This window comes from Emydura macquarii, unplaced genomic scaffold, assembly GCF_026122565.2.
Source record: "Emydura macquarii macquarii isolate MOO-44397 ecotype Brisbane River unplaced genomic scaffold, CSIRO-AGI_Emac_v2 contig_2636, whole genome shotgun sequence".
Taxonomy (NCBI): domain Eukaryota; kingdom Metazoa; phylum Chordata; order Testudines; family Chelidae; genus Emydura; species Emydura macquarii.
Genome location: NW_027132773.1, coordinates 38,841,247 through 38,866,108, shown reverse-complemented (window position 1 = coordinate 38,866,108; position 24,862 = coordinate 38,841,247). Strand labels below are relative to the sequence as shown.

The 24,862-nt window shown below is 36.8% G+C and overlaps 1 protein-coding gene across 1 annotated transcript in view; it reads right to left on the bottom strand.

The window, feature by feature from the left end:
• RELN (reelin) overlaps positions 1-24,862 on the bottom strand; it is a 434,942-nt gene that overhangs the window by 210,662 nt on the left and 199,418 nt on the right. Inside the window, exon 8 of the mRNA XM_067564502.1 lies at positions 18,290-18,341. Coding sequence (XP_067420603.1) covers positions 18,290-18,341 — 52 coding nt within the window. The remainder of the gene's footprint in view (positions 1-18,289; positions 18,342-24,862) is intronic.

The following is a 24,862-nucleotide window of genomic DNA, read 5'->3' as shown; positions in this document are numbered from 1 at the left end:
CAAGGTATGACTACACTGCAATAAAATACCCACAGCAGGTCTGGGTCAGCTGACTCAGGATCAAAGGTCTCTGGCTGTGGGGCTATAAATTGCAGTGTAGCTCTTCCAGCTTGGGCTGGAGCCTGGGCTCTGAGACTCCATGAAGGAGAGGATCCCAGAGCCTGGGCTCCAGCCTGAGCCCAAACAGCAACACTGCAGTTGTATAGACGTGCAGCCTGAGTCCCATAACCCCAAGTCAGCTGGATCAGCCACAGCCCAACTTGGGTCAGCCACAGGTGTATTACTGCAGTATAGACATACCTGCAGAATGTGGGTCAACTGACTTGGGCACACAGGGCTTGTGCTGCAGGTGAAAAATAGTAGTATAGGTGTTTTGGCTCAGGCTGGAGCCCATGCTCTAAGATTGCTATTTATCACCCCTCAGAGCCCAGACTCCAGCTTTAGCTGGAATGGGTACACTGCTATTTTTAGCCTCACAGCATGAGCCCTAGTCAGTTGACCTGGGCTCTGACACTCGCTGCTGCAAGGTTTTTTGTGGGGTTTTTTGTGTTTTTTTCTTTTTTTGCTGTGTCGATGTGCCAAAAGACAGAGTGAAATTCATCCCTGTGAAGAAGGTCAGCACAATGCCCATGCGTTATTCAGTGCTACCAGAGCCCTATTTATTGTGTACTGAATGGTCTTGTGCTCACCCTTGCTTTATATTAATAATTTGTTGGTATGAATGGGAGCGGAGGGTGCTCAACATTTTGAAGGGTTAGGTTTTAAATCCTATTAAATTAACCCCAACAATTACCATACGGTATATCTAAAATACTAGTTATTTGCTATTCTTGGCATAGTCTTGAAGTGTTGACTACATTAGGAGTACAATTGCACACAACTGTTTGTTTAAATATTATTAAAAATCAGTTGGTGAAGCAAGCTATTCAGGATTACTGAAGATATTTTTGGTAACCTGCAAATTTGATATCTGCATTTATTTATCTGGTCACACAAAAGTATATTTTGACTTTGTTTAAAAATATATGAGAATTTTTATTCAAGTAATAGAGAAACTGAGATTGAGGGCAGAATCTCTGGAGGAAGGGCGAGTGAAAATGTCCTTCCAGAGACTGCTTCCAGAGATGGTAATAAACAGTTTGTCAGCTTCAAGCAGAGCAGAAGGGGCAGGATATAACACTATAAATCTTCAGTCCCACTGCCCTCCATAGTAGAGAATCTAGAGGACAATGTAAAATCCACTGAATGATGTCATTTACTTAAATGACTCTGGAAATTGTACAATTTAATTTAAGAATACTCTGGTTCTGTATAAGCCATGCAAACAGGTAACAAACGATGTACAGTGGTTGTTTTAAATAAGCCAACATAACCAAATTACCACACTACAGGATGTAAGACACCAGTTATTTCTTATACCAAGTAGAGTTTTGCAGAATCTCTGATACTGTGGTGTGGTTACTGATAGCAAAAACTGACTTTCTAATATGAGTATTTTATTTTTCAATTCCAAAGTTTGATATCTTACTCTGTCAACTGGAAATAATTATCTGTTTGTCCACAAATGAATAGTAGCCTGTCAATTCCCTTCACCTACACAATCAACCTTTCCCCCAGCCTTTCCTTATACTATATTTTAATTTCTTTGCAACAATGTACTTACCAGGTGTCTTTATCTGAAATTTGCAGATTTGTAAAATGAATAAATAAACTGCAATGAAGAGAGACAGTCCTCACAGAGATATTTTCAAAATGGTGCAACTATCACTGGCTATAATGGAGGTCAAGCTTCATGTGTAAATAAGCAAAACCCAGATTGAAAACTACACTTCAGAGTTTTAAAGAATTTCTTTTTTATTTATATTTCCTTCTTAAAAAATAACAAATGTCTGATGTCAGGTTTGGTTTTAAGAGGGTCACTGCTTTGTTTTAGGTATCGTTTTTTAAATTTGCCTTAAAACCATTCCCCTGTCCTGCAAATATGTTTAATCAGTTATTATTGATTGATGCTGAAATTGCTCATTCTACACAATATTTAAGATTATAATATTATAGTGATCACTGATAGTGGCTGGTTGCAAAAGACATACACACACACAAGCTGCAATTTTCCATGCTCAATTTCTCCCCAAAGGTAAATTCTTGGAAAGAAGGGCTGCTGTATGTTGAGTCCAGCTGCAATGGCTACCAAGAAGTCATTCTGGCAGCTGGAGGTCATGGAAGTTCAGCCATATTCCTGCCAGGCTTCCTTTCCTTTGAGCATGCCTTCAACATGCCTCCCGCTCTGCAGGCAGGCAAAGAGCTGGCACTGAGCCACCTATGTTAGCATCATGCCTCTTAAAGCAAGGGAATCCCCACACAGCTATTTACATCAGCCTTCAAGCAGCTCTGTGCTATAGAGCGGCACAAAAACAAGTGGGGGTTGGAGAGAGGCTCTAATCCATTGGCTTCAAAGGTGTATTTAAATTCTTTCTTCCGTTGATTATTTTAAGAGGAATTTTAATATCTCAAGGTTCTGGGCATAGAATTTAGGGTATACACTTGCAAATATTCATCATCTAAGAAGTTGCACAGCAGAGATATGTATTTAATTAAATTAGGATACAATTTGTTTCTTCTAATTGGTTTTTCCTCAGTTGTGGAGTTTTTCTTTTTGTAACAGTGTATAGGAAATATATAAAAATATAGGTACATACAGAAAATCTGAGAAGGTAGATTAAATTTAATTCTGAGCTGTTCGAAGTTCAGCAGTCATAGAATCTTATAAATGTAAAGCTTGAAAGGAACTTGAGAAGTCATTAAGTCCAGCCCCCTGCATTGAGGCAGAACCAAATATACCTAGGCCATCACTTGTCTAATCTATTCTTAAAAACCTCCAATGACAGGGATTCCACCACCTCCCTTGGAAGTCTATTCCAGTACATAACTATCCATGTAGTTAAAAAGTTCTTCCCAATGTTATGTCCTTGAAAAAATATCCTGTGATGGACACTCCTTTGGCATCCTTCCTGTCCTAGAGGAAAACCTGCATGTCCGGGAGACAATGAAAATGTTACATTACCTCAACTACCCAGTTCCCTATTTATAGACAGATTCTTAGGAGAGGATGTTGTTTGATCTCCTGAGGGAGCAAAGAAGCAACATGTGTTCTCCCTAAATCAGACTGGAAAGAATGAAAAAAGGGGGAGAGAACAATCTGCTTCAATGTTTTGTCATGTCGGGCTGTTTTTGTAAAATGTAACTGGTACCAAACATATCAAACTAGAGCTGTCCAGTTATAGAGGTTCCAACTGGGGGTGGGGGAGGTTAAATACCACTTTTTGTCTTTGTGTCTGGAGCTTGAATAATGTGATTTTGGTTTCTTTCAATAGCCATATGAAATTGCTGTACATTCTACCTACCTCTTCATATACCAAGTAGATAAAGTACTGGGAGGACTTGAAGGAAGTACAGCACTCAGGGAACAATGTTAATTGTTATCAAGGTGACTCAGTCAAACACAGGTGATGGTAAATTATGCCATTTTTGAAGATCTTTAAAAATTGCAGATTTAGTGTTATTAATTTAGTTAAACTGTGTGAGATTTTCACCTCCAGCTCTTTGACTCCCTCAGGGATAATTAGCAGAGAAAATTAATTAAATCTTGCTAGGCCATTGCTTTGGAGAGTGTCAAATTTATACTAAAACCAGACACAGTACTGTTGACCTCTAAGATTTCTTTATAGCATTGACTGGAAGCTTGTGTTTCAAAGAGATAAAGCAAGATTTCAACTGTGAGGAGAGCAATGTTTTGTGCTTTATCATGGACTGTGGTGTCCTGAACCTCTAGAGCAGTGTTTCTCAATCAGGGACACGTACCCCTGGGGTACCCAGAGGTCTTCCAGGGGGTACATCAACTCACCTAGATATTTGCCTGGATTTACAACAGGCTACATAAAAAGCACTATCAAGCTCAATACAAACTAAAATTTCATACAGGCAGTGACTTGTTTGTACTGCTCTATATATTATAAATTTAAATGTAAGTACAATATTTATGTTCCAATTGATTTATTTTATAATTATATCATAAAAATGAGAAGGTAAGCAATTTTTCAGTAATAATTTCTTATGATTCTTTTTGTATTTTTATGTGTGATTTTGTAAGCAAGTAGTTTTAAAATGAGGTGAAACTTGGGAGGTACGCAAGACAAATCAGCCTCCTGAAAAGGGTACAGTAGTCTGGAAAGGTTGAGAGCCACTGCTCTAGAGAATCTCGTGATAGCCACTTGCAAGTGGTCCAACAGAACAGGTGTTTTGTGCTGGTCTTTAAGGTGAAAATTTCTAATGGGGAGCTGTTCAACTAAAGGAATGCACATGGAAAATTGTAGAGTAGTTTAATGGAGGTTAAAAATTGATACCTGAAAGTGAAGGTCCAAAAGAACCCTTCACATGTCTTCTCTGTATCTAAAGCTAGGCTGCTTTTATTCATTTGGTTTATGTGATGAATGATTATTGTTCGCTGAGTATTATGGCTTGTGGCTTTCCTTGGAATAAAGCCAGACTGGGTAATGTGAATTAATATTAGTCAGAATAATAATAGCTAGTTTGGTAATACTTCTGCTTGTTTTTTATTCTCCGAATTGATGAATGATATTAGCTGCTATGACATCCAATTTTTGGATTTTTTACCCTTTTTCAGATGTATGGTTACACTAGCTTTCAAGAGATAAATAGGCAATTTTACTTGGTTATAAGAGTAATGGAATATTGTGTATTAAGCACTAGAAGCTCCTGGAAAAAAATTGTAGAACTCACTACTAAAGATGTCCTGCTCTGAAGAATTGCCATATGGAAGATCCCAAAGCATTGTAACCTTTGCATCTTATCTTCTCTTCAAGTTGTGATTTTTATTAGTAACTGGCAAGATTGTGAGGTTGTTCAAAAAATTATGTATTTACGTTTCTAGCAGGAGTTGTTGAGTAGGAATAAGGGTTTTGTAGAACTTAAAAATTTGTCTTTCATTGTTTTGTTATAAATTCTTTCATTGTCTTATCTGTAGTTATAAAGATTGGGCATTAGTAGGATGACTTATCTTAAACATATGGCTGGTGTTATGTTTTTGGGCATATGAGATACCTTCTTGTACCCTCAGTGTGATAATGTGTTCAAGTTGCAACTGACCTCTTAAACATAAGCTTTTCCCTCTTGGGAGCACCAATCATCAGTTATTGAAGAAATTTTCTTTTTTTTTCCAAGACCAATTTCTCTGCTACAGAGCTCTTTTGGCTCCCACAAAAACCTGTGACTAGCCTGTCCAATTGTCATTTATTTCAAAATATTGTTGTATATGTTCATTGATAAACTGAAGAATTGCTTTTTGTTTTAGCACTCAAGAAGGGACTCTTTCACATGAATGTCTGGTCTTTGATATCCCATGCTTCTAGCCAGACATATTCTGGTGTGTGATCTGAGTATTAGACCTATTCTAGAAGCTGAGCATTTTAAGGATGTTTCAACTTTAGTGAGATTCCAAACTGTTCTAGATGAGCATCATGAACTTTGGAATGGAAAATAAAGTCTTTACCATATGGTTTTATGTTTCTCCATATAGTAACTAAGTCTTGTTCCATAAAAAAAGAACTGAAAATTTTAGAATTTTGTTTTAGTCTGGAAATTGAGGATAATTGTATCTAATTTGGCTTTTCGTACAACATTAAATCTCCTATAGAAAAAAATTGTTTGGAAGATAAGTAATTGGTAAATACATCTGACAGAAATTGAGAGATTAATTGGGGGTAGGAGGAGAGCTTGTATACCCCCATTATTCATGTTATTGCCAGCAAATGTGTGAGAAAGCCAGAATGTAATATCCCCTCTGTTCTGTAATGGCTGAAGTAAGAATAAGAGTTAAGTTTATATGTACTAATATAGCTACATCCCTTTGAGGTGCTTAGGATGCAGCAAATTGTCCCATCCAATCTCTTTTCAGCCTATTGTGTTCAGAGATATGTAGATGGATTTCCTGAATTCCAATAATACCACTTTATCTTTCTTAATAAAAGAGAGAACTTTGTGACAAGTTACCAAGTGCTTAATGACCTTAGCATTTAATGTCTAGAATTTTAAAGAATGCAAAAGAGATGAGCTTGAAGGTTGCATTTTGCCTCCTGTCTGTAGCCAATGAATTCTTGTCTAAACAGGCTCACCTATGTATAATGTTACTTCTTCCAATAGGTCAGCTATTGGGCATAATGTGTCTGTTGCCAGATGAATAATTAAATGATACTTTTAAATTTAACCAGGTTCTTAAATACACTAAGACTGTATATAATATACTTCTGAGGGCGAAGTGAGGTAGATTGGTTAGTAAATAGTCACAGCTAAAGACAGAGCATAAATCTAGTCATTAAAATGATCAAAGGAGCAGTATTAAATATTCAGTAATATTCTTATAGTGGTTCCCAACAAATTGACAATAAACAATAATATAGCAAGGTTACAGCCCTTTCTCTCCTCTCTTTGTATATCCTTATTATGGGCCTGAATCCCACAGATGTCAATAAGTTTTCGATCAGGCCCTGTATTTCTAGGTGAGGGAGCTTTTCCAGAGGTATGGAATTTTATATTTAATAACATGAAGTAGGGCAAAATTCAAATTATGCTATTTGAACCTGTTAAACAGATTATGCTAATAATCAGTACAGTCAGATGTACTCTTGAGTGGGGTTAGGTACCTAATTCTATCTCTGTGTATGTAGTAGTCTTGCTCAGATAGAAAGATGGATAGTTGGGAATATGAGGAGTTTTAGGGTTTGCCGGATATAAGGCAATATAACTAATGCCTTTATCTCTGAGTAGTTTCCTTCCTGGCCTGAATAAAGCTCTCTGCCTCTGTAAAAGGGGAGAAAGATCCTGGAAAATGAGTTTTTCCCTTTTTAAGTCAGTAAGATTTCTCTCACATATAGTAGTCTGTGAAATGGGTTCCCTGTCTTTAATATTATGTAGACCAATAATGACAGGTCAAGGTGAAAGCCACTTCTTGCAGCACCCGATGGGCTCTCTCTATTTTTATCTTATTTCATTTATCTGTAACTCTTGTAGTTTTAAGATTCATTCAGGAAAAAAGCTCATTGGATTGAGATTTTCCATTCCTTTATGTAGACCCAAGAGTTTTATACTGAGTTGGCAGCTTTTATTTTGTTTTCCAGGAGCTGCAGACATATGTTGTTTGAGCTAATTGAGATGCTTTCTGCTCTTTGTTCTACTGCAGTAGGTGGATTTTGAAATCCATGTGAACTTTCAGTTTGCTGGTCAAAGGAAGATTCAGGAGACATTTACATTCTGAAAACTTACTATGGCCAAGTTTAAGGTAATTTCTTGTATTATCTTTGTGGCTTGATTACTGGGTTTTGCTTACTGCATAGCTCCACTATCTGGATTGTCTGATTTGCACCCATTCTTTTACAGTTGTGTGAATATGGATATCAAACGTAGTAAGGTGGCCTCTCTTAGTGCTCAGAAAAGAATCCAAAGAATATTGGAAAGTTACTTCTATTCTTAATTAGTCAAGGAATTACAATATAAGCTTAAAATGGAAATATTAAAGGGATCCAGCTGGAGGCTCTTGGAGACACACACACATTAAAAATGAAATTCCACTCTATTTTTTGACACACACATATGCACAGTCAATAGAATACCATGAAATCACATACTGAGTGAGAATTTTCAGTCAACTTACACACGCACGTGAAATTCAAATGGAACCCTTGGCAGGTTATGAGTTTAGGATAAAGAAACCCCAATGTTTATGAATGTTGTACATTTTTAAAACACTTATATCTCTGACAAATTAAAAACAATTTTTACCAGCCTACTGAAAGGCAACTCTGTCAAATTTCAGGTTTCTATCACATCCTGCTGAGGTGCTACAACTGTACAAGGATAAAAAGTTGCAACTTTTTTTTATATTGGCAAAAGTGATTTGTTTTTTTTTAAACTTTGTTTTTTAAAATAGCTGAATTGTTTTTTCTCACACTTTTTTTTAAAAGATCCAGTTGTAAACTGAGAACATATGAGCAAAATTTCAGTCCAAAAGGTAAATATTTGACAAAGCATGTGAAAATGGCCCTTTAGAATAGAAACACTTGTGCAACTTTACAGTAGGTGTCACTGTGTGCTCCACATATCCTAAAGGCTGGAGCTATCCTCCTGGTCTAATGAAAATGAAACACATTGTCATGTGTGGGATCCACATTTGGGTAATGAGTTTTCACCTGAGTCCTGTTTCTGGATTGAATGGAAAAGGCTTTCTTACTCCAGCACATTTTTAAACTGCAGTTTTCTATAATATTTGTTTGTAAAATCTACATTACACTATTCAGAAGTGGAAACTTTTTTTAAAGTTATATTGACCAAAGCAGTTATGGTCTAATAAAATGGACAATTTTAATCATACAAAAGTATTATTTTAATACAATGCTGCAAGCGGGATTAAGTTTAAAGTCTGCCTATAATCCAGCATTTATTATTTCGAACAACTAATTCCATAATGGCATGTGCTTCTGCTTCCAGAAGATACTTTTTACCACAAGGAAGAGATTCAGATTCAATGCCCTAAAAGAAAATGCTAAGGGTTTGTCCCTATTTATATTTTCTGCTTTTCTCCTTCTGCTAAATTTCCAATAATTACGATTTATTTCTGAACAATGGCTGAGAAGCACTGGCATAAAAGTAGTATTTGGACTTGTATTTGAACTAGTAATATCTGGATTAGTATTTGGACTAACCAACAAGCCATACAAATAATTTATTACAGCCCCATTAAAATGTCTTTTAAATAAGGCATTTATTTTTAACCTTCATATTTTTTAACCCTAGGTATCTGAGCAAGCTTTCCTCGTATAATTCAGCAAAATGAATAAACAACATTTACATTTATGTAATGTTAAATGTGTCAGATGATATTACTTACCTTTATTCTTTCACATTACATGTAATTTACAACCTATATATTTTCACTAAGGACTTTTTTGGTAAAAAGGTCAGATTTCTCAAATTCCCTTCAGCAGAGGTTGATTTTTCATTTTAGCTACGGTGAACATTGTATGGTGGCTGTTTGGTAATATATCTAAAACAAATTGCTTGTCTGAGTCCAGCTGCACATGGACATGTCCAGTGTCCCCATAAAACCACCATAATGGGCTATAGTTGGCATCCTTTGTTCACAGTCAAAAAAGTGAACAAAACCAAATGGAGAGGGAGACTGAATGATCTAAGCACTGAAGGTGGCTTCTCCAGGTGAAAGCTGGAAAATGTATGGAAGTTTTCCCTCCCACTAACTGGTCTGTCCCTGACTAGTAGATAAAAAGATAATTTCAGTGCAGTACAGTCAATGTGACACCTGTCAACAGAACTATATTACACAAACAAACAATACAGAATAACCACAAAAAAGTCTACAAATTCTTACAAATAAGGGCCAAATTCACTCATAAGACTCCAAGAAGTTGAGCAAGATACTATGGGGATGCACAGATTAGGAAAAAGGAGGAATCCTTTTCTCACACAGCTGCTCCATGGAACCATTCCAGGTGCTACTCCTCAGTGGCTGGAGAAATTTTCACAGCCCTAAGATCATCCTTTCTGCTAAAGAAATACATGGAGCAAGTTCTTTCAGCAGAGTTCAGTGAAAAAGGTAATTATTACAGCAGCACTGATTACGCAACAAGATGAAATGGTTACTTATTGTCACTGTGGTTCTTTGAGATATGATGCATATGTTTATTCCACTTAGGTGCATGCATGCCCAGAGTGCTGGAGCTGAAGAAGGGGCAGCGCTCATGCCTCATGGCTGTAGCCCTTTCCTTGGCTGTATGAGGCAGCACCGTCCTGATGCTCCTTCAGTTCCTTTGCACTGAATATCCATGAGATGAGACTCTGATACAGAGGGGATGGAGGGTGGTTGTGGAATATACATCTCTATCACATCTTGAAGAACTACAGTTACAGTAAGTAACCGTTTCTTCTTCTTCAAGTAGATGCAGCTGTGTATTCCATTTAGGTGACTCACAATCAGTACCCCTGCCAGCAGGCATGTCTTAGAGTCTACCTAAATAAGGATTGCAGGACCATCCTTCTAAAACTTGCATCCATCCTCGAAGATGCAGTGATCGCATAATGGTTCATAAATCTATGCATGGATGACCATGTAGCAGTCCTGCAAGTGTCCAATATGGACATGTCACTGAGTAATAGTATTGACATTGCTTGTACTCTCATCAAATGAGCTTGCACCTGAGTGGCGCGTAGCTGAAGCGATCTCATATGTAGGATGGATGTTATCCATTTAGAGATGATCTGCAAAGAGACTGTTTGCCCCATTATGTGATCTGCATAGGACACAAACAGGCAAGGTGAAGCATGAAATGGTTTAGTCCTATCCAGATAGAAGATTAGACATCACCTGACATCTAATGTAGGGAGATGCTGCTCCTGTGGAGATGAATGCAGCTTATAAAAGAATACAGGTAAGTATACTACCTGGTTCAAATGAAACTGAGAGACCCCTTTAGACAAAAATGTTGGGTGTGGTTGTAAAGAAACCTTGTCTTTGGAGAATTGTGTATAAGGAGGATTTGCCAGAGTCTGCAAATCACACACTCTCCTTGTGGCTGTCATCGCTACAAGGAATGCAGTTTTCTGACAAGAGTGGAAAGGGACAAGATGCTAAGGCCTCAAATGGGCGACCCATCATTGCTGCTAGGACTGTGTTAAGATCCCACAGAGGAACCAGCTCTCGGACCGGGGGGGATGTAGGCAAAGAAGTTATTTTAAGAACTTTGCTACCATGGGATTGGAAAAGACTGATCTTCCCTGGAGAGGGGATGAAATGCTGATATTGCTGCGAGATGCACTTTCAATGAACTAAGCACTGACGCACAAGAATGTCAAAGAACCAGTAATGCCTCAGCCACACCAGGGCAATGAGGATGAGCTTGGCCTGATCCACCTTCATAAGAACATAAGAATGGCCATACTGGATCAGACCATCTAGCCCATTATTGTGTCTTCTGACACTGGCCAATGCCAGGTGCTTCAGGAGGGTTGGGACGGTGCTGCCCCATATAGCTTTGGGAGGGGCTACAGCAACAAGGTGCAAGACCACCTCTATACGGGTACTCCTAGGCAAAATTCTCTGGGTCCAGTGCACTGGGTGCACACACACCTAAGTAGAATACGTGGCTGCATCTACTTGAAGAAGAACATCTAGCTTGTTTCTTTCCCTTTAAGATCACAATTATCCATTGTGATTTCTCATGTACTGAAGTTAATAGAAGAGCCAAGTATAAAATATTGGCATATAAGGCCTCATCCCTAGGCACATTTGAGGATTTTGTTAAAAAAAAACCCCAAAATCATTTGGATAATGTAAATTTATGACAATCAAAAAAGTATTTTGATCACTTATTTAATAACAAGTTATGTTTTAAAATACAATTCTGCAGGACTCATGATGGTAATAAAACAAATTACCACTGCAAAAATGCAATAATAAATAAAACAAGTGAATTGCTTGGCTTTACTACAGATATTAGACAAGCTCAGTGCATTCTCGCCTGAGAAATGTCACGTGGATTCTTGGTATGTGGACTTACTGAGCCAGAGGTGTCCTCACATTGACCCTATCGATCTCAATGGTTCAGGAAGAGTAATAGAGACTATTAGGTCAGTGATTCATTAACTCAACATCTCTGAGCAGGGCATGACGTGAGAGCCTTTTGGAGTCATTACAGTCTATCATTCAAGGATCCACATACGAATTAATGATTCCTACTTATGTGCTAATGAAAGGCATATTAAAATTGTCCTCTACACATATTTATGCAGTAGACTGAGAAACAAACAGGCATTGTGGAAGATAGAGTAAATGTTCATAGAGTAATCAAGAATATTTCATTACCTATAGCTTCTTTCTTTTTCTTTCTTTCTTTCTTAACGTACACTTTTTTCCCCTTTTTTAAAAATGCTACTGTAAAAATAAAAGCTATCTAGCTCAAAATAATTACATTACTATAGTTAAGGAAAGTCAAAGGTCTGATAAATTTACAAAAGTGAGGAAATTCAAACTGAAGGCTGAGATGATTTTGCCTTGACTCATCTCACCATGCAGAAAAAAAAGTTGCAATAGTGGAAGGTAAAAATTGAGAATGATCAAACTGTTAGCTTAATTTTTTTTGCAGTTACACTTTATATTAAATATATTTAATTATATATGTATAAATGTAAAATGTGACCTTTTAAATTTTATTTTAATACTGCATCCTCAGCCTTCTTTGAAGGGAGAGGACAATCAGGTGGGTGGCAATGGGAAGAAAGCAGAGGGAGTTCGTAAGTGGGGAGGGGCCAGTGGCAGTTGAAAAAAGAGAGTGAGGTCCTGTTCTGATGACAATTCCAATAGAGTTTTATAGAAATTGATAACCTTTCTTTAGTTTTTTTTCAAGCCATCCTATTTAATTTAATAGATAATTTTATAGGAAGGCTAAAAATAATCTGTAGAATAAATTTAATAGAGAATGATAATAGATAGGGGTTTATAGAGTCATTTCTATACAATCTATTACATTTCTATAGAACACTACAGTTTTCATTCCTATTTAATTCTACAGAGCTTTTACATAAGGGTGATCATCTGAGGGAGGTTTGGGCAGGGTAAGATAGAGGTTTGGGCAGGGTAAAATGGAACAACTTAGGGAGAAACACAGCATGTGATAAAGAGCAGCTCAACAATGTGAGAAAGGGATAAAGCAGTAGAGAACCAGGAAGGCAGACAGGGAAAGAAGTACCAGCAGTAAAAAGGTCATTTTCCAACCTTTGATTAGAAACCAAGAGTTCCCGGCTATGAACTAGCATGTAGACACTAAACCACACACCTCTTATATAATGTGCCAACAGTACAGGTGGGAAGGGCCAAAAAGCCTCGTGAGAATATTCCCATGGGTGTAAGTACTTAGTCACTATAAGAAGGGGAAAAATATCAACAAGAACATTTAGAAGTACATGAAAGGCACAAGTATATTATAAAATAGGTGTAGGTGGCAAAAAAGCAATTGCATTTCCTTATCTATCCAGACAGAACTTTCACAAGTACTTCCATCCACATACCTAGACTCTTATAGGACATTAATAAGTATATAAATAAATAGTTATATCTATTCTAATTGGTTTTATTTATTTATTTGAATTGAGTAATTTATATAATCTGAAAGAGAGCCAAATAGGCTCAAATGAACATTTATATATAAAAATTATAAAATTCAAACCGGCTATTAAACAATTACCCTAAACAAATTAAACTCTAATTGGTTGAATGCATATTCAGTTCTACTGCACACCGGAGATTCAGCAACCTCCGTGTTTTAATTTTCAGCTTCCTCTTCCTTGGCTACCTATCCCTTTCACAGTTTCTTCAAAAGTGAAGTGGTGGACTTTTTCTGGAGTAAGAAAATATAAACCCTTCCAATGCCCCGCACACTGCAGATATAGTTTTGCCAGGCAAATTAAAACAAAAGTCAAGCCTGCTCCCCAAATTGTTGTTTCACTGATGCGACATTTTTCTATCTTTATATTTTTAAGCAGGGCAAGCAGCAACACTTCTGATAAAAACAAATAGGATTGTTCTGAAATAGCACCTGGCCCTGAAGTCATCCACTTCCAAAATTGCATTCTTCAGGATCATAGGTAAGTGGCATGTTTTGGGTCAGATTAAGTCCGCTTTCCTGCATTAGTAGGGATTGGCTTTCATCCAGCAAAAACATTTTCAGAGTTTCCAACCTTCAAGCCCTTAGAACTACAAAAGCCTAAACACCATACATTTTCAGTTTAATCTCTGTCTCATCCATCCTATATAGGGTGACCATCGAGTCTTTCATAATCACAGTGAATAATGCTTCCAGATAGTAGTACTTTATTCTCCATATCAGTAGTATTCACAGCTCATGCCAGAACTCTTATGCACATGGTCTAACTATTTTATTGATTTGCAGACAAAGTTCCCCGCATCACATCCAGTAGCCTGTAAAAGTTTCATTTGTCATAGTGAGCATATGTTTCAATTCTTTAAAATAATTTAGGGGTGTGCTTCTTCAATTTGGAGACTGAAAAACTTCGATAAATCCTGGACCTGTATCTGACTGACAGCATCTCCACGTATGTTCTTTAGAGACAGTTTTTGTCCCACCCAGGAATTGTGGTGTCATCACTTCACCAGGTTAACATAGTTAAGGTTGATTTAAACTGATTGCATTAAATGTAAAACAAAAAAGAAATTATATGGGACAAAGTGAATATCTTTTCCCAAATTCCATGCGCATGGGCACTGATGAATTTTGAGCTTTAACTCTACATTTCTTTTCTTTGGTGACTTTTTAATAAGACTACATTTTTTAAATAAGCTGTGCATTTCTTTTTACAGTAGCCATCTTTTAAATTCACTGCACAGCCTCTATAGAATAATGAAATGTGCTTCTACAATAACCTTTGTAGTAATGCTGACAACATAGGTTACATAGATCCCAATGAACATGAAAACAGATTATCTTTGTGAACATTTGCTATTAGTATTTATCAGAAATTCTGTACAATACACAGAACAGTGAGCAGCTCAGAGGTTTCAGTTTGCAGGTGTTCATGCAATTTGTCTTTCTGGTTAAACTTCACATGAGCTTGCACCTTCTGAGTTTCACTTTGATTTTTGTTTTGAATTAAATCAAAACAAATTTAACTCAGAAAAAATGGCCACTATTCTACATGAAACCATAGATCAGCCAAAGTAATTTAGGCTAGAACTGGAATAATGACAGAGGATCTGCTTAATCACAGCATAGAGACTTAAGACAAAAGAAAATTATTATATTAGAATCCTGCAATCAGCAAACATTCCTAGTTAGCCAGTATTTGGCTTGTTGGTTGCCCACAGTCATGTTAGTCACATAGCAAGTTACAGGTGTTCAAAAGTTTTGTATAAGCAAAAGTGAAGAGAGTATACTTTGCATATCAAGTTACCCATCTTTAAAATAATTAGCTGCACAACATATGATCCAGCATTAATAATAAATTATGGGGGTAACAGATTTTTTCAAAATAATATAATGTGTTTATGTTAACTGTTTGCATGTTGAGATTTACATATAGTTGATGAGTCCCAGTAGCATCCATCTCCAGTACAGAGTGGCGGAAGTGTGTGTGTTTGGACTCACCACAGAGTCTTACGCTGTTGCTTTATACTTGTTGCATGAACATCATAAAGAAAAAGAAAATTAAATATTCTGCTAATGCTTAATGCATTGTTACATGATGCAAAACACACATGCAGTGAAGCTCTGGAGCACACACCTTTCAAAGAGAACAAGCACACAGCAATCTACAACTGTCATGAATGAAGCAATGCTGGTTTACAAAACTCATGCCTCAGTGCTGCTCCACCTAAAAACATTTCCCTCATCTTTCCTCCTTCTTACAGCTATCTCACAGGCCTCTGTGTATGCTCAGTTCAGTCATCAGTCTATCATTAATACGAGTCACCTTCCTAATACTGCCCTTTGGGGATGGCAAATCATGTTCTGTGGAAGTTCAGAGATGTAGCTAAGGGGGAAGTCTGAGTTTGTGAGTGAGATGCAGGGAATATTTCAGCTAATAAATCATACTAATGCTTTATGGCGGCTGGGTTTGGAAGCTTGCGTGTGTGATCCTCCATGGCCCCAAACTGTGGAATTAGAAATTCTGGTTTGAAAGAGCCCAAAGGTATTATTTTAAATATCTTAATTAAGAGTAATCCCACTGTACATTAAAGTAAATGTTAGAATTTGTCTTTCATGTATCAGAAAAAGAAGCATTTGGTCTTAGAGAAATACAGTCAAAGATGATGAGGAAATTTGAAGTACATGTTTGGGCAGACAGTAGGCTAATGTAAACACCATCCTAACATTTAAGTCAAAACCAATGCTAATGGTCCTGAACAGTTCAAAAACAACTTAGCACGGTAGGGAAGTCATTCACATTTGAAAAGGTTGTAAACCGTGGGAGGATGTCACGGGGTGGTGTATCAATAAGCGCAAGTCTTACTAAGTAACTCTTGAAAGTAATTATTCACCATCTCAATAAGAAGGTAAAACAAACCTTCTGCAGTTTGACATTGTTGCCTTTAAAAAAGCCCCAGGGCTATTGAATGTGTGGCACTTTAAGGAAGCTCAGTTAATGAAAATGTCACTTGAAAATTATCTTTCCTGTACACATGATTTAAGAAGCTTTGGGATTTATGATGAAATCTGGGCCATTTTGTGCTTAATTCGTTTGTCATTATCTGTTTCTCTAACTCAAATTATTAAAACCCACCAGATTAACACCTGGTGGCTGGCAGTGGAAGAGGACTGGTTAAAAGACTACACTTAATTGTTGCTTCCAGGTTTGAATGTACATAGTACTAATCTAATATAACAAGCTTTAGGATCCTTTTGGATGAAAGATGTTAAATAAACAGTCAGTAATTATCATTAATTCAGTAATCTGAGCCCAAGATGTGGTGTGACATCCAACTATTATAAATGTCTCTCTCCTCTTGAACATTTTTCCCTTTTCCATTTCCAATATGAAAACTGCCAGGGCCAGTTAATCTCACTGAGTCCACAAGTTAAAGTGCCTTCTTCCATCTCTCCATCTACGGCCCCCCCCCCCCCCCCCCAGTTTATAAATTGAGCCAAGGAGAGGATTTTAAAATTTCTCTTTACATTCTTTTTCCACCTGTATTATTATTTATCATAGTTCCCAACAGTAGACTAAATGCTTCACAGATGACATGGTCTTTCTCCCAAAATATACAATTTAAGGCCTTAATCCTGCAACTGATAGTGTGTGAGCAGACTGCTATGCTCATTTTAAAAAATGTAATTCTCCTAGACGAATATCTCAGTGGGGTTATGACTAAACTATGAAAACTTCTCATGGCAATAAGAACAATCAGCTGGAGAAGAAAACATCTAGTAGGCTGGGTTGCAAACAGTTCTAAAACAAAATTTTATTGACTTCAGCAGCAGTCTGCACAGGTGCACAGGCATACCTCACATTTTATCAATGGATAAGAGTGATAGACACCAGAAGGTCTGTGGTGAGGAAGGATTAGGGGTATAGCCATATGATCACACAGTCACTCAGTTTATTCATGTGCACATCTGCCTGGTTTTGTAAAATCAATAGTTTAAAAATAAAATAAACTCCAAATAGTAATCGTGAATCCCTCACAAAAGATTAACTACAGTAGAGTTACTTACATTGTGGTAAGTAGTTATGAGATCAAATAAAACCCAAATGAGCAACTTAAAATAAAACAAAAATGAATCTCACTGATAGATAGGTTAGAACCCATTGCAGTTTGGTCTTGGAATTGTTTTAAATCCAACCACTCGAGGTTCTCATTTCCAGGAGAGATTTTCACAGTTTAATTGCAACCCCTCTGACGTACACTCAGCCAGGAGAATTACTTTTTAAAAAATGGGAATATAATTTGGAAAAATGTTTCTAGGAGTCCACAGAAGAAATAGTCAACATTCCTTGCCTGTTTAGTCTTACTGAATTATCTTTACTGTAAGAACATTTTCCCTCCACATTTTGTAATGAATCATATCTCAAGAAATTAAGTTTCTTCCAAATCAGTCTCGCAGCAGAAGAATATGCTGCCCATACTCTACAGTGCAAAACTTCAGTCATTTATAACAGGTAGTACAACTAATATAGCACACAATTTTACTGCTGATGCAAGAGTCAAACTAGAACCCAGCTTGCTTTTCCATAGTTGTATTATTGACACAGCAGTATTAATAGGAACAAAAACTTCCTTTTGGCACTAAAGGAAGTAGATATGACTTGAAGACACACAGAGTTTTAATATGTTGAGTGAGAGAGATGGATCCATTTTTACCTAGTCATTTTTTTTAAACAATCATCACATTTTAAAGAATGGGAAATCATTGTCATAATGCTGACTATCTACTAGATAATAAAATAAGCATGAAAGGATAAACCAATAATTATATAAGGTTAGATAAACTGCTAAAATTGTTTCTTTCTGTTGTTTTGATTAGTAGTTCAAAATATCATCAGAGATCAATAAATGTGCTGCAATTTTTTAAAGATTGATTTAATCATTCATGGCAGGTGGAAATGCTGGCCAAAAATTAAATTTAAAATGTAAGGTTTTCAATTTTCACAATGACCTTTTTATACTTTTTAAAATGAAATTGCGATATGAACTTACCAATGGAAAACTGAAGGACAGAAGCTGTAGTTGTGTTAAGGCTAGTGGTGATCTAGAAAAGGAAAAACATGAAAAATAGAAGAAACATTGCATTAAACCAGCAAAACAACATATTTGTAACTTTTTTTTTTTTAAATAGGGGAGTCCTGTGGATGCCCAGATCTTCCATGTATAAATCATTCATTTCTAACTGTTTCAGATTGACAGATCATGGACATTTCAGTTATGTCACTGTGATTATTGATATCTCATCATATGTGACAATGAGAAACTCTTCCTGGCAGTTCAAATTTTCTACATAGCCAGTACATTCTTCCATGTATTAGTGCTTAATCAGTGAACAGAAAGATTTTAAAAAATGAATCCCTAGCTTCAGTGAGACTCTGCATAGGCTCAAGCATTTGCACTAGCAGATCCTAAAGCAGAACCTAGGGCCTAAAATTTTAAGATGGAATAATAAAATCTAAGTCCTTATCAGTTAAATTAAAAACTTCATGTATATAGTATAATATAAACCACCTAGGTTTTGTACTTCTAGCTAAATACTGTTAGGATATGAAGTATACATAATCAGGGATTGAAGTGGGAAGAATAAGTTCAGAAACTTTACTCATGCCCCACTCAACATGGCCTCTCCTCTCATGGGTCCCACACAACACCTCAACAGTTCTTAGTGGGAAGGTTTTTTTGAAAACCATTAGGAGTTAAAACGTTGACATTTGCTGAAAGTGATAGTATCACCCAAAAAGTGCCAGAATGAAGATCCAGTCCATTCTGGCTCATTTGAAGCCTGTAATTATTTATACTGGTACATAGCAAGTAAAACTATTGCTTAAAAAGTCTCCTTGGCTGGCACAATGGGGAGGGGAAAAAACAGCCAACTTAGGATGGTGACTGTTTACAGAGATCAACATGAAACAAGATGAGAGTTAACTCCAACCCTGTTTTTCATGGAAGGGCAATGGCTCTATGCAGTGTAATGGTCACAAATTTATTATTTTATTATAATTATTTATTTGAATTACCACAGTGTCTGGGAGCCCTAATCATGGACCAGGATCCCATTATGCTGGGCTCTGTACAAACACAAAACAAACAAAAGATGGTCCCTGTGCACCATAAAACACTCAAGAACCAAGACTCTTCCATTAAAATTCACAGGAATTGAAATTCCACAGGGCAATCCATGCCATGTGACAAGAAACTCTTTTCATATTAATGGGGATAGGGGAAATCAAATAGGCGGCATGAACGAAGGAAGAGTAGAAATCAACAATGGAAACAAGAATGGCAGTTTATAAACACATTTACTGAAAAAGTCAAGTACACAAGTAAAAGCCAGCTTTGCTGAGCAATCTGAATTTGTTTCACCATCACTTAAGTGGCTTTGGCAATATTACAAAGATAGTCTTAAGGATAGTTTGTAATGATGAACAGTGCAATTTCTGTACAATTTCCTTGAGGAATGAGGTGTACACGTGATCTCTTTCATTATCCGGCATACCAGCCTTCTTTTATTAACTAATGTTTCTTCAAAAATAAATATCAGTGTGGACAATATAAGGTAAATCCTCTTTTCTCATTTATGTCTGAGTTCCCACATTTCCTGTTGACAGCATTTTAAGGCAAAGTTGCGGAAGAAAAGCTTGTTCTAAACTTAGATGCTTTCTGATTCCTTTTTAGGACTTCCATGCCACAGAACAACTGGTAGTGCTTAGTGATATGCACTGGTATTTCTGTCTTTTGGGAATTTCAGCATATTTCCTTATCTTAGCAAGTGGATATACCAAGAGTGCTCTCTGCCCTATAACCCTATTGCAAGGGTACCAGCAGATGAAAATGAAGACAACAGATTTGGAGGTATTAAAGGTGAAAGAATGTCCTGAGGGATTTCTCTTTGCATACCTTGAAACCAAAATAAATCCTACTGTCTCTTTGTTGATGAATTCCACAACATGTTTGGGGTTTTTTAATTCTAAAAGGCTGAGAGTTTTAAAAGTTTGATTCTGGGCATCTATTCTGGACAAATAACAGGAATATGATTTGATACGGAAGATAGATCAGAGTTTTTGGTACAGTTTTGGCCACACAACTTATCCATATTTGAGACCATCTGCTATATGAAATGCAATTAATGTCAGTATCAAATAAGATCACGTTAGGCCTGTCGAAACAGGGAAGTGTTACAGTAATGATTAGCAATATGATCCCAGGGAGACTAAGAAACAACAGAGATTGAAGTTTGAGAATTGGCTTTTGAACATGCACATACATGCATGCTACATTCAGACGGGAAATTTCTTATAGATAGTTATGTGATCTTAGTCAAAAGAGCCAGGGAAATTTCTTATGGTTGGTAATGATCTGTGAACTAAGAAGGATTTAATAGGATATATTTTGAAGACTTTTCACATCATGTCAAGTATCCACTTTTTAAAAGTGTATCTGGAAACCTGGCCGTATGTGTACATGCCCTATACTGAAACTATACCTCACTCTCTGTAAGATAATAAAGGTTCTTCCTAATGAACAATTTAAGTCTATCAACAGATATAAAGAAACTGTGCTTACATAATTAAAACACCCTTTAAATAAACATTTAACTCTTTATTCATCTCCTTTTAGTTAGGATAGATTCAATCTTTGGTATTACATTTATCCTGCCAAATAATAAAGTGCTTTCTGACTTGAGTTATGAGCAACTATTACTTTTATTTACATTCAATTAATTCTGTTGTGTGGGTTCTAATTTCAACAAGAAAGCCTTCAATTTATCAATGTCCTGTGGCTCATATCTTCAGTAGATTAAATATATCAATTACCATGGAAGAGGTATTTATGTGGAATTAAATGAAACTGTGTTACTAAAAATTAATTGGCCAGTACTTTTGATAATTAAATCTTATAATTGCTTTATTCCTTTAGAAAATGATATAAATACAGATTGTTAGAAATTCTTTATATTAATTATATTAATCAAGACACTTGGGATTGGGGGCTGCAGGTAGGGAGGAAGTTGCATTTTCCAGAATGGTGAGAAATTTTAAATGAACATATATATTTTTGATTGCAGCATATCAGCAGCTATAGGTCTTCCTATTCCTCTAGCAGTGATGTCCTGACCAAACAACATGTGTGGTTTGGCATTAACAACCTCTAAATCAGGAGTACTAGATTGCTGCTCTCAATTGCTGCACAGAGGAGTCATTGGGAGTTTGAGAAGGTCAAAGAAACAAACCAGCTAATTAATTTAATTTTGCAAATTCAACTCATTTTGACTGAGTATTTCAAAGCAAAAATAAAATTAACAAGCACTCTAAGCCTGAGATGTGAGCAGGGATTTCAGCAGCCATGTTTAAGAATAACAAGATAAAGGAATGGCTTGGGATGGAGAGAGGAAATTTGATTATTTAGGAAGGAAGAGACCTGAACAGCAGGGATGAGAAACAGAGCCCTGAACTGCTAGAGAGGTAAATGAAAGTCAGGTAATAGGGGATGGAATAAAATAAGAAACATAGAAAAGAGTTAGATGAAAAATATTAAATAATGAGTTTTAAAATTCATCGTCTGTGAGACAGAGATGCACTGTTCAATGACCTAGACACCGGACTAGGAACCAGTAACAAATTGGTTCTAATCTGGCTCTGGCACAAATTTCTCAGAGATCTTGGAAAAGTCATTTAACCTCTTAGTATATGTAAAATGGGATAACATTTATCTATCTCACAGGGGTGTTAAGGTATATAAATGCTTTGATTATAAAGCGCACTAATTATTATATTAGGATGATGACTTGTAAGATTTGATTTATTCACGTTCGGCATAATGATCAATATTTTCAAGTTTCAAAGGCTTTGGTAATGCTAGTTAACCACAAGGTCATGTCTACTTTAGCCAATCACAGTTCAGGATTTTAAAACCAGTTTTATAATTGCTGAACATAGTTTAAATTACACATATTTAGTGGAGCACAATAAATTAACTATAATGTAAAAGCATAGCATCTAGGTATTTAGATTAGTTCAATATCTGTAATGTGAGCTGCATTTCAAGTGAACTGGCATCCTAAAATGAGTAACAAATGAGTAACAAAGTGTGGAAACACAGTACATTCAAATAATTCAAATAATATTTAAAACAGCAGTCAGAGGCAGTTCAGCATCAATGTCAAGATTCTCCCACACGATTTGGGTATAAGTGAAATGAAAAACAGTGAGGTTCTTACTATAGCCATGAAATTTGTGATTTATTTTTAAATGAGTTCTCTATCACTTGCTGTTATCACAATACATGCATTTGTATTGTGTTTGTCAAACCCACAAGACAATGCAAACGTTAAAAGAACATATTTGTGATACACTGTATCCCAAAAGCAGCACATTTTAAATCACTTATTCATCATTTTTGTCCAGTTTAAGCATGCCAAGTAAAATATCTAATGGAAGGTCATAATCTGCTAAAACCCACCGTGCTGTCAAAATATGCATATCCCTAGAATGTATCAAGTTATAAGATTTTGCTGTTATTACAATATGTTATAAGCTTGCTAGTAACAGCAGAGGAGGCACTCCCTCCCAGGAGGGACTCAGCAGTCATCAGCCAACAAGGGAGTTGTAAACAAAGGATTTGCAATACAATGACAGTTGCACAAGACTATGCAATGGAGATTGCTCAACTCTATGACTCATTTGCATGGGAGGGATTGAACAATCTTGTGGTTCAGTAGGACCCACCTGGACATGCCTGAACTAGTGTTTAGTGGCCAGAGAATACAAAGGAAGGAACAGAGGCTACAGGCCTTTTCCTTTCTCCTCCCCCATCCATGCTGAAAGCAACAGGAATGCTAGAACAATAAGAGACTGGACCCAGGGGTGAGAAAACTGTCAAATCTAAATGCTGCTTAACGTTAGATGTAAGATGTAGACTGTAAGAGAATGTAAGATTTAGATTACATGTTTATTTTTATTTTCTTTGGTACCTAGGTCTAATCTCTTATGCCTGCCACTTATACTCACTTAAAATCCACCTTTCTGTAGTTAATGAACCTGTTTTATATTCTTAACTAAACAATGTGTTTCAGTGAAGTGTTTGACCCTCGTCTACTCCCCACTCAGTTAACAAAAACTGGTGTGTCTTCTCCATGCTGATGGAGGAGGAAACTGGATGATAAATTTACTGGTCAGACTTCTGACCAGGCAGGACAGGGTAACTTTGGGGTGCAGGGCAAGGAGCTGGGGTGACTGGACTGATGCCTTTCTCTGTGAAATTTGTGAGTGGCTCTGGGAGCGTTCATACAATCTAGCTGGGCGTAGGGCTCCACCTACTGTTGGGGTGAGTTATAAGAGCACCTGACGGGGTTTGCTGCTTGTCACTAGCAAAATAGTGTGGGAGACAACCCTGTTTAGGGAGTTAAGGGATGCAGCGGTACTCTGGTCCCAGATGGCATCCTGGGGGAACCCGGCACAATATTAAGATGATGAAATTTATCATGGACATAAATGGTGAAGATATATATTATTTAAATGTGTGCATAGTTAGCAAGATTGTATTACTTTCACCAAGTATGTCATTTAGTGGTTTTGCAAAATGAATGTAATTTACACCATTTTGGTATTTTGTCAGAACCGTGGCATAAATGTCCACAACTCATTCATGGGGAGTTGTGCCTGCTTAGGCCAGGTCTAACTTTGGTCTCAGGAGTGTTATGTAAGATACAATATTACCAAAACTCCCTGTCTTCAAAAGTCACGAGGCAATCTTTCCTCCCCCCCTAAACAAAACGAAACAAAAACAAGAGAGTCTTAAAAATCATTAAGATTGTTTAAAAATTGCCTACATTTTGGATTGGACTTCTGACTACCAAACTCTTTACAGAAAGCATCCTGCCCCCTTTGCAAATGTGTGTGTTTAAGGAGCCACGCTGCTCAGATCCATTTGTAGGATTGCCGTATAACTTATATTTTGTTTTCCATACCCACTGGATCCCAAATTAATGCAAATCACACTACTTTGCTACTTACATCTATTTTACACCCAATGTGTAATTTTTACAATGACAAATACTGCAATCTTATGCAGTATCTTTGGGGACCACTGTATTAAATTTATGAATGGTTTACATATGATTACTTTCTAATCCATGGGGGAGGGTTACCATAGCTCCTACCAGAATTAAAAACAGTGTGGGGGCAGGGAATTAAGGTGAGTCACTAAGACTAAACAACTCCAGAGATGTTACACCCTCTGGGGTTGTTTGCATATATTGGTTCTGGTTAAAACTGGATTTTCCAGAGACTAGGGAACAAAGAAAGAGTTTTTGGTATAAAAGGACAATCTTGAACTGACTTATGGCCTTTCTGATCAAGCAGGTGGAATGGATCTTCTCTCCAAGGGGGACCCCAGTCCTTGTGGAAGGGTTGGAAAGACTTCGGCCTACTAGGGCCCCATAAGACTGAAAAATGAGTCCTGGTTTGTTTAGTGTGTGTTTAAACCTTTTTATTGTTTTAATACATTTTCTCTGTAATGCTTTTACCTTAAGAATAAATGTGCTTACTTAGAAGGAGCTGTGAGGTA